This window comes from Stomoxys calcitrans, chromosome 2 (assembly GCF_963082655.1).
Source record: "Stomoxys calcitrans chromosome 2, idStoCalc2.1, whole genome shotgun sequence".
Classification (NCBI taxonomy): Eukaryota; Metazoa; Arthropoda; class Insecta; order Diptera; family Muscidae; genus Stomoxys; species Stomoxys calcitrans.
The window spans coordinates 238,644,956-238,656,403 of NC_081553.1; the positions used below are offsets into that span (position 1 = coordinate 238,644,956).

The 11,448-nt window shown below is 36.5% G+C and overlaps 1 protein-coding gene across 2 annotated transcripts; it reads right to left on the minus strand.

Annotated features, from left to right (window-relative positions):
* Positions 1-1,949: 1,949 nt before the first annotated feature.
* LOC106087789 (pickpocket protein 28-like) lies at positions 1,950-9,751 on the minus strand. Of its 2 annotated transcripts, XM_013252962.2 has the most exons (7): positions 9,633-9,751; positions 9,346-9,570; positions 3,472-3,646; positions 3,279-3,415; positions 3,124-3,208; positions 2,531-2,994; positions 1,950-2,460 (listed from the first exon to the last, which is right to left on the minus strand). In XM_013252962.2, the coding sequence occupies exons 1-7, from the start codon at positions 9,722-9,724 to the stop codon at positions 2,238-2,240; spliced, it is 1,401 nt and encodes a 466-aa protein (XP_013108416.2). In that variant the 5' UTR covers positions 9,725-9,751; the 3' UTR covers positions 1,950-2,237. The 2 variants fall into 2 exon arrangements, with proteins under 2 accessions (XP_013108416.2, XP_013108423.2); XM_013252969.2 differs by lacking the exon at positions 9,346-9,570.
* Positions 9,752-11,448: the final 1,697 nt, after the last annotated feature.

The window sequence follows — 11,448 nt, forward strand, 5'->3', positions numbered from 1 at the left end:
CGTAGTTCACTCCAAGACGAATTTCGTGAAAGTCGTCCAAAAATCTTTGATGCTGTGCGCCAACTGATATTTCAAGGTCGTCATGTGACCTATCGTGAGATTGAGACAACCTTAGGCATTAGTGGGACCAGCATACATTCAGTATTGCATGAACATTTGACCGTAAAAAAAATTTGTTTGCATTGGATCCCACACAATTTGTTTATCGCTCAAAAATGGCTCGTGTCCGTTGGTCGAAAGACATGCTCCAAAAATACGATTGTTATGCTTCGAAACACTTCTATGACATCGTGACAGATGATGAATCGTGGATTTACGTTTATGAGCCCGAAAGCAAACAGGAGTCGACTGTATGGGTGTTTCAAGATGAGCCAAATCCAACAAAAGTTGCTCGCGCACGAAGCATTTCCAAGCAAATGATCGCCTGTTTTTCGGAAAAAATGGCCATGTCACGATCGAACCACTAGAATAACGCAGAACAGTAAATTCTGAGTGGTACACAGCCATTTGTTTGCCAGTTGTCTTCCAAAAATCAGGAAAACCAATCGCTGAAGACGATACGTAAACCATCTTTCGTCATAATCCGGTGAAAAATGGATTATTTATGACCCCATGGCAGCTATATCGAAATATGGTTCGATTTTGGCCAAATTCGGCACGGACATTGAGTGGTCTAATAAGTACAAGTCACTGTTCAACTTTGTAGAACAAAATATGGGTCTTTTTGGTAGCTATATTCAAGTATAGACCGATCTGAACCATACACAGATGTCGAAAAGTCTATCTCACTATGTCAAGTTTCAGCGAAATCGGGCAATAAATGCGCCTTTTATGGGCCTAAGACCTTAAATCGACAGACCGGTCTAAATGGCAGCTATATCCAAACCTGGACCAATCTGGGCCAAATTGCATAAAGATGTCGAGGGGTCTAATACAACTCACTGTCGCAAATTTCGCCTACATCGGACAACAAATGCGCTTTTTATTGGCCAAAAATCTTAAATCGAGAGATCGGTCTATATGGCAGCTATATCCAAACCTGGACCGATCTGGGCCAAATTGAAGAAGGATGTCGAGGGGCCTAACACAAAGCACTGTCCCAAATTTTGGTAAAATCGGACAATAATAATCTTGGGCCCAAAACCTTGAATCGTGAGATCGGTCTATATGGCAGCTATATCCAAATCTGAACTGATCAGGGCCAAATTAAAAACAAATATCGAGTAGCCTTACACAACTCACTGTCCCAAATTTCAGCAAAATCGGATAATAAACGTGGCTTTTATAAGTCTAAGACCTTAAATCGGCGGATCGATCTATATGGGGGCTATATCGAGATATAGTCCGATATAGCCCATCTTCCAACTTAAACTGCCTATGTACAAAAAAGAATCTATACAAAGTTTCAGCTCAATATCTCTATTTTAAAGACTGTAGCGTGATTTCAACAGACAGACGGTCAGACGGACGGACATGGCTAAATCGTCTTGGATTTTTTGTGCGGAATAGATGGAAAGTAGTTTCTCACAAAAAGGTTAAAAAGATGTAGCTGAATATTATACTTAAGAGCGAAGGCAAACACACATTAAGGATAAGTGCGAATTTCGTTTTGCCGCCACAAAATGAGTGCAAAACATTTTTTGACGGACGGAAAAAGTTAATTTCGATTTTGTCGTCACGCAATAATCCCTAAACTTCAATACTTTGCTGGGAAATGAGATCAAAATATTTATACCATTAAGATCCTCTCCGTTTTTGTTTTTAATTCCATGCAATACATTTCATTTTATTTCTGTGTTTATTCGACTGAAGCAAACAATTTTTCATTCACAGGAAAAATTTTTATTATTTGCTGTAATTAGGTAAGTTAAAAGTTTTTTTTTTTTGTTTGAACGTATAAACAATTTTCCAATAAATTGGTTTATTGATTTCGTAACCGCTCTAATAGATTTATGCATAACCTTAAGCTGCAAAATCGTTTATTATTATTACATATTTCTTTAAAAGGTCTGATTTCAGAGATATTTTTAATCCGAACTCTTCATTTTTCTATGTTGCTATTCTTTTGCTGACGCAAAAAAAGATAAATTGGTGTGTTTTCTGCTTTTGAGAAGCCAAAATGATTTGCTTTTAAAAGTTTCAAATCGGGTTGTGGGATTAAAAAATGGGTTTTTGCTTTTGGGAAGCAGGATTGATTTGCTTTAAAAAATCTCGATACGTGCTGTGTAACTGTTTATTTAGACATGCGGTGACATGCGGATGTTATTCCATAATCTAAAAGTGAAGTAGTAGACGAATTCGATGCCGCTGAGAATGCTGGCCCCTAAAAATAAACCCAAAATGCCACCAATTGAAACCACATTGTCTAGTCGTGTTCGCAAAGACTGACGTCGGTAGCGTTCCGTAGCGAACTCGGGCATAGTTACATGCAATACGTAATACGGATGCGAATGATTCAACCTGGAGAGCCAATGTAATAAATTAAACTGAATTTCACATTTAAATTGAAAGCCACGCTTGAAGTACTTACGGTAGGTTGACGTCGAAAACCACTTTGAAGTCGATTTCATTGCATGAAGGTAAGCATTGGCATGGATAGCTGCCATTAGTCCAGGGAAGCAAGTCTACTTCATTAGGAGTGACCAAGTTCAGCTCATCAAGACATCGAAGTCCATCCAAGTCACAATCAGGATTGTTCATCATGGCCTCAGGCATAAAAGTGAAAACGGAGCAGTTGCACTCCATTTGTTGGTACATTCTATAGCAATCAGTGAAGCAAGTGCTAAAGCTGTATGCTTTATATGCCGTGTTGTCCAGCAGCTCGTCAGGAAACCGACATTCCCTGTACTCGGGGGGAATTTCTCTAACGTCCGGATCGTTACTCGTCGTTTGCATGAATATCTGAGAGATTTGTACTTCGCCTTGCTTAGAGGCGAGCATCTTATATTTAGTTGGTGTGCCATAAGGGATGTCCTCTTCGTTCAGGATAGACATCTAGAAAGAAGAAGCATATACCTCAACAATACCACTATGCGTCTAGTCGACCAGAAATGCAGGAAACACCAACTAACTGCGACGTCTAGATTATCGTCTTCATTTTCTGGCAAGATCATGAAAACCTACCTCCACAGGCCGCTTGGTTACAATTTTCATTTCGGCAATGTCCGTGAGCGGATCCAACTCATTATTGAACCATGTAGGACTTCCCCTGACAAAATTTAAGTTAAATGAAATAACGTTTGTTACACACTCTTGTTTTGATTAAGGGCAAATACCACCTTCCGTTGTTGAGGAGAGAATTTAACATAAAGCAGTTGCCAGATGGTGTGGTCAGCGGCAGGAAATACTTGCAGCAGTCGAATCGTTTGTGAGCGAATTCGCACGCTTCGAAGAACTCGTTGCACTTGGTCATTATCTGTAGAGCAAATGGGAAAATTTAGCTCAACCGAAAAAAGACTTCACACGCTTTACCTGATTGTGCATTATGCGCATGCCAGTCTGAGGACATTTTGGACATTCGGCACTCTCCTCACAATCTTCTGGACATAAATTTTTGAAAATGTCATTCATATATACGGACGGGAACAAAATATATTGTATGAATTTCTCAAGTTTGGTGCTATACGCGGATCCATTGGGAGTTAAGCTATTACGAAATGCCAGTAAATATATTATACAAAATATTTAATTGAAGATGTACACTCAAAAAAATTTAAATCGATTGGAATATATTTGGGGCTCCGCTCGCGCTCCTTTAGATTTATATTGGCTATTTATTTTCAATTTTCTTCTTACGCTCACCACAATAAGACAAGTGGTATATTCATTTTGTCATTACGTTCCGATCATATGTATTCTTGTTCGCCGTCTATATCTTCATATATACCGATCTACATATCTTTATATATATCGCTCTCCCGATTTTTCATCTCGGGCTCATAAAGGCACCTTCTTTTAACCCGCTACCATGCATTAGTGGGGGTATACTAATACTTCCGTCAATTTGCATGAAATTTTACAATAATATTTATCGATGATATCGATGTAGGTTGTAAGGGATTGCAAATGGGCTCAATCCGCTTATGTTTATATATATCTCCCATATAAAGTTCTTAAGTCAACTCGGAAGACCCCGTTTTCTTTTATGATATTCAACATAGTCTGAATCAGTCCATAACCTGATATAGCTCCTATGTAAACCGATCTCCCGGTTGTACTTCTTGAGCCTCTAGAGGGCGCAATTCTCATCAGATTTGCCTAAAATTTTGCATAATGATTTCTCTTATAACCTCCAATATCCATTGCAAATATGGTCTGACTTCATCTCTAACCTTTTATTGCTCCCGTGTAAACCGATCACCCGATTTTAGTTCCTAAACATATTCCGGAAACAGTTCCTAATCGAATTTATAAAAGTAATTCATGAAGTTTGCTGCTTGATTCTTTTTAGTTTCTGCGAATACAGAGAAACCGTGCAAACAACATGGCATATGCCATTTAACCATTTAAAGTTATCTCGAGTCAAAATAAAAAGCTCGTAAACCAAAAAAAGGAGGCCCCCTATTATTGAAGTTAATATTAATCCGATTGCACTCATTGATATGAGAGAAGTATCCCCTGTTCCTAAATGGAATGTTCATGGGAAATTTAGTAGTAGTTGTAAACTAAAACAAGAAGAAGCGCGTTTAGTTCGGCGGGCCGAATCTTACATGGGAGAATTGTATGTGCCAATTTTCGTTGTTGTTGTTGTTGTAACCACATTTGTATATGGAGGTGGCGACTCTAACCGTTCAATGCCTTCTATCGGAAAACAGGCATATTTGGGAGTTACATATAAATATGGTCAGATCTGGTCCATACTCAGAAGCTGAGGGGTCCATGCAACTCACAGTAGATCATCTATAAATATAACGATCATCTATTATGCATACTTTGTAGGGTTTAAAATGTATATTTTGTGATGGAATGGCAAAATACTTTACTATTCGATGACGGGTATAAAAACATATACCGAGTTTTTTAGTTTGTAGAACATTTGGTAGGTTTTGTTCAGGTTTGGTATAATTTCTCCTAAATTTTAGTAGGAAATAGACAACATTTGTCGCCACGTAACCAGTTTTGCCAAAGAAACAGGCGATTACTTGCTTCGAAGTGCTTCCCACGCAGAACATTCTTTGGGTTTGGCTCGCTTTCGAAGATCTACACGGTCGATTGTGGTTTCGTTTCGGGCTCATGCGCACAAATCTACTATTCGCCAACTGTGACAATCTTAAAAAAAAAAGTATTTGAAGCACCGCGAACGTATTTTTTTAACATTTCTTAGCACTTATCGACAAATGCCTCTTTTTAAACGACTTTAAATTTCGCGGAATTTAACGAGAACACACTTATTTGACGGGAAGGTGTTCATGCAATATCGAATGTATGCAGGTATTGGAAATGCCAGAGGATGCCTCCTTCTTACGGTATGTCACGATCTTCAATAGATCAGCACATCGGCCGTTGTTGTCCGAACTTCACGGAAATCGTTTTGAGCGATCGTTGACAACGACTGAATTCATTAAACAAGTTTTTCAAAATGTTTTAGGATGGTACTTACCGCTGTACAAAGATTTAAGTTCATCAATGCAATCTTGTCGGGAAAATCCATGCCGAAAATTGCGAAAAGTTGTCGCTCGAAAATGTTCACGAGTTGATTCCATTTTTTGTCAAATAAATTTTTTCAAGTCGCTGTAAATAATACAAATGATGGTGGCACTTCAAAATGTTCTGAGTACAATTATGGTAGAAAATGTCAAACCTTCCAAAGGAAATGACAGATTGCACATGGCAACACTTAGTATTGCCTTAGCGAGATACTTATATAGCAGCCCACAAAACAACAACAAATAACTTATTTTTGGCTATGCTTGAACTGAAGCACAAGGAATACAACAAACAGATGGCTTTAAATTATGTTGTCTATATGTTTGAATAGGCACAATCCCTTTTTAAATAAACAAGTAAAAACATGCTAAGGTCGGCCGGACCGAATCTATGGAACGCACCACCATGGATACTGCTAAAAATCTAGGCAAAATTAATTTAGTTGAAGGGCATCAATTTGCTCTACGTACAAAATTTCTGCCAAACCATGTTCTAGGAACCGAACAAGGATAATCGAGAGATCGGTTTATTTGGGAGTAATATCAGGCTAAACCGTACTTGGCACAGTTGTTGGAAGTCGTTACAGAACACTTGGAGCAAAATTTTAGCTAAATGGGAGAAAAATTGCGGCTTCCAAGGGTTGCAGACGTGAAATCGAGAGATCGGCTTATATGAGAGCTATAACAGGTTATAGACCAATTTGAACCATACTTGGCACTGTTACAAACGGAATGACTAGATTAGTATACCCCCATCCTCTTTGGTGGTGGGTATAAAAAATGTTATATACATTTTACTAATAAATATATAAGTAAAAACCGGTAAAATTTGTTTGTCAGGAATAAATGGCATTAGTCGGTCAAACTTTGTACGAGTATTCGCCTCAAATTCTTGCATTTTATAGTAAATATATGTAATTTTATCGTAAACAAGGTGCCATAATATGTCACAAAAGAAGGGAGATCGGCTCTATATAAAAATGTTGGACAATTTATACTATATGTGACTAAAATGAAAAAGGGTTTAATACAATTCAACATCCTAACATTTGAAATAAATCGATTAAGATTCTATAAAAATTTGGTTCTGCAAAAAAATTCTTTAAGAACAGTTTTTTTTGTAGTAAGAAGAAAGTTCTCAACTCTAAAGTTCTCGTACTCAAAAATTTCCTAAAGACTTTTACGGAACGTTGTTCGTTTTACGGATCGTCGTTCATTTTACGGAATATCGTTCGTTTTACGGAACGTCGTTCGTTTTCCAGTAAGAAAGAGAGAGAGAGGGAAAGAGCGAAAAACAGCTTTGAAAATGAGAGTTTGCAAAGTTCTGCTGGATGTTTTCTTCCCCAGTAGAAGTTTCTAACTCTACTACAAATTTTTACTGGATCATTACGCAGCAATCGGTGAACAAAACAAGTAAAAACGTGCTAAGTTCAGCCGGGTCGAATCGTATATACCCTCTACCATGGAATGCATTTGTTCAGTTTATTGAATGGCTGTTTCAAATATATATGAGCTATTTGAAGTTATTAACCGATTTGGACCGTACTGGCTGTTGCACGTCATAGAAACAAACCACTCAGTCAAATTGGAAGATCCTTTTATATGGCAGCTGTAACAGGTTATGCAGCGATTTAGATCATACAAGGCACAGGACATCATACCAAAACGAAATATGCAAAATTTCAGCCAAATTGGAAAAGAATTGCGCCCTCCAGAGGCTCAAGAAGTCTAATCGGGAGATCTGTTTATATTTCAGCTATATAAGGTTATGAACCATACTTAGCACAGTTGTTGGAAGTCATAATAAAAGGGCCCTCTAGAAGTTCAAGAAGTCTAGACCCAAGATCTGTTTATATGGCAGTTATATCAAAACATGAACCGAATTGACCCATTTACAATCCCAACTGACCTACATTCATAAGAAGTATTTGTGGAAAATTTTATGTGCATGCACTCATCAAAAAAAGTTTTGTGAAAATAATAAATACTGACTGCTGAACATTAGTAGTTCATTTTGCTGCTGTTGGTGCAATAGATTTGCTATTTCAATTTATTTATTTATTTCAAACATTGAAATCCGATTTTTTTTTGTATCATGGCAAGTGATTGAAAAAGAAGGCATAAGTTGAATATATTTTTAATTGTACGAATTAAAGTTTTACTTAATAAAACAAATTGTGAGTATCAATATCTGCGTTCTGTTGTGTTCTCTTTCAAACTCATGTAATGGCAAGAAGTGTGAATGATCTACATATATGTTTAGTTTCTATCATAGAAAGACACATAACGGCGTGGGTACACTCATAGAAAAAAAAGTTTGGCAAACACTGTCTGTTGAATATTTGTAGTTAATTTTGCTGTTGTGGTAATAGTTCTGCAGTAGACTGCCTCCAGAGCAGCAGGCTTACTGCTGAAAAGTCTTTTGTTTGCTGAAAATGACTGCTTCTTAATTATGAAGGGGATGTTAGAAGAAAAAATGTAACACATATGTATTGTAAATGTGTGTCTCAGTGGATGGTTATAATCACCACTGAATGTAGACTTTGCATAATGTTTTTTCTTTAAATTTATATACAAAAGTCCATGCCATGTTCACATTAGTAGAACAATAACAACAATGAGAGCTAGCTTAGCCATATTTCAAAATTTATACCAATATAAATATATATGGATCAGGTAGCTTCTTTACAATAATATTCCACAAATTAAAATCATCTCTTCCAACAAAATGCCTAAAGCAATTAAAACAAGTAACAGGCAGCCATTAAAAGTAGCATAATTTTTTTTTCAGCAGACTTCTGTATTCAAGACAGCAGCTTTTGTTAGTTGAAATAGCAGTAAGAAATGTTTGCTAATACAGCATCCCGATGTTTGATGAAACAGCAATAATGAGAGCTAACTTAGCCACATTTCAAAATTTATACCAATATAAATATATATGGATCAGGTAGCTTCTTTACAATAATATTCCACAAATTAAAATCATCTCTTCCAACAAAATGCCTAAAGCAATCAAAACAAGTAACAGGCAACCATTAAAAGTAGCATAATTTTTTTTTCAGCAGACTTGTGTATTCAAAACAGCAGCTTTTGTTAGTTGAAATAGCAGTAAGAAATGTTTGCTAATACAGCAGCCCGATTTTTGATGAAACAGCAATAATGTCTGCTTTCCCCTTTTCAGCAGACAAAAAAGGCTGTTTTAGCAAAATTTTTTGTTGTTTTTAGTAATAAATATGGTTGAGGGTGGCTTTATCGAGGGACTGACTGACGGACGGATATGCCTAGATCGACTTATAATGTCATGACGATCAAGAATATATATACTTTATTTCGAGGCGTTACAAACTGAATGACGAAATTAGTATACCCCCATCCTAAGGTGGAGGATATAGAAACAGTTGTATTTATCGGGACGATAAGTTGCTAACCGGCACCTATCTACCGGTTATGGTTTATCGTTAGGACAGCAATAACCATATATTCTGAAAACCAAATTCTTATGATGAGAGGAATATCGATACGATAAATTGTAACCGGAGAATGAGAAAACGGCCCTAACTGAAATACTTTTGATAAATATATTTTGATTTCATTTGTAGTTGGTTAATTTAGAAATATGTTCTTGCTTTCATACACAGTATTTCTATAGAGTTTAGAGTATTCCGTAAGGTTGTGGAGGCTGGAAAAAAACTTTACTTACGAGTTTACGTAGGCTAGTACATTGTCTCCAATCTTAAACTTGGTGTGTGCTTCACAGGCAGCTAGGCTTGGGAACTGGACCTTGTGGCTCGAAGGCAAACTCTCATAGCCGATGCTAACAGCGCTTCGAACGAAGTTCCTTTCGTAATGACTGATCAGCATATACGATCCTATGGCTGAGCATACCACACATATCAACCAAAACAATCGCTCTACCACATATAAACTTCAAAAAGGCTTTAAATGAAGGACCCCAAATGGACAATTAACCAAAAAGTTGTTACTTACTTGCTGTTGGCTATGTGTCTGAACCCAGCCATGGTGCAGTTGGCACAGTACTGCTTGATGAAACTTGCGTTTCTCCATCGAACTCTTGCCATTGCTACAGCTAATATGTGATCGAATAAAGCGAAATGAAACGTACAAAATAGTTGTGAATGTGTATGAATATTTTGCCTGTTAAAAATCGGTTCCATTCTTGAGTTAAGTTGTAATTTTTTAAAACGACGTTTGTTGACACATTTTACCCGATAAATGAACTCCCCAGAAATTGTTACATGAATTAATCGTAAAATATCTTCCAATTTTGTCGTCAATAAAGATCCACCATATTTTACAAATGAAGTTTAGTTATCGACATTTTCGTTTGGACCATGGACCTGTTTAGACTGTGATTCACAAGGATGTCGAGGGGTCTTAACGAACTCAATGTTCCAATTTCATTATTACCGATATTGGTTTTGCTTTCCCACTGTCCAATCTTTTGTGGACGTTGACCGATTTTCAAATTATTGCATATTTCTATTATTGGGATCGAAAGGGAAAATAGGATTAGGCAAAATTACTAAACACAAATTCTTTTAGCAAATCGTCATAAAAAATTTCTTATTTTCGTAAATACCATAATTAAAATTCGAATTGTTACGGATATAATCCTTACACATTGGAATTAAATAATACATATTAAACCTTATTCTTAAAAAACTGCAGACAATTGAGATTCTTACCGGGTCAAAACGCTTTACAGTATGGTGCAACCGGAACACTGAGCGATACTGAATTTATGGCTGTGATTTGTCCTATTGGCTGTGGTTGTCTTGCCATTGTTTACGCTTCCAGTGCCAATGGTGATGCCAAATTATATGTTTTTAATTCGCAATTTAGTCCTTTTGTAGATGACAAATAAAAAAATAAATAAAATCCGGGAAGAAATAGCAATATATATTATATTTACAATACAAACTAAGATTGTTATATTATTTAGTGATGAACTTACATTTATTGGACCATTTGCAATTCCAAATGTCACTGCAATTTTTAATGAGGGGATGGCGAAAAGATAGAGACAGGTGTCAAAAAAAAAAATATAGAAAAAATTGGTAACGACATTTGCTGTTTTGGTCAAAAACAAAAATGGAGTTTTGGCGGTTCATCTGATATAAAGACTTCAATATGCATTGTTTCGACAAATGGATGCCCACATATTCAGGTTAAGTAAACTTCTAGTATAACTTGCATGAAAAAATAAATTTAAAAAAATTAGTCTCTTCTAGAAACGTCATGACAATTTCGTGATTTGCTGTATATGCTTGTTCATGTCGATAAGCTCTTGTAATAGAAGAAATTTTTAAACAAGCCCGTACAGTAGTTCGAAAGTTTTGGGCAATTTATGTTACACATATGGTAAGCTCCTGGAACACGAATTTGAAGTGTATGTGTGTATCCATAATCACTCCCTAGGCACATAACACTCCCGTGTTTTAATTTTCTGATGTCCGGGTTGTGTGGACATAGATTTGACGATATGTAGGGTTTATGGATCTTTAAAATATCCTTCCTATGTTATATGATGCTAAAATAAAAGCAAGTAAGGATGGGTTAAAGTCGGGTAAAGCCAAACTCGCAGAAATTGAAATTTGCTTTAAATTGAATTGGGGGAATTTCGACCAAAATCCGTACACATTGTGGAAGTCATATAGGAAATCGCTATGCAAAATGTTGAGAAGATTGCTTGATAAATGAGCTTGCAAAAACCCTAAATATGAATGTCAAGAGATACATATATATGAGGAAAAGGGGCTAGATGTGAAAATCGGCCGATAAA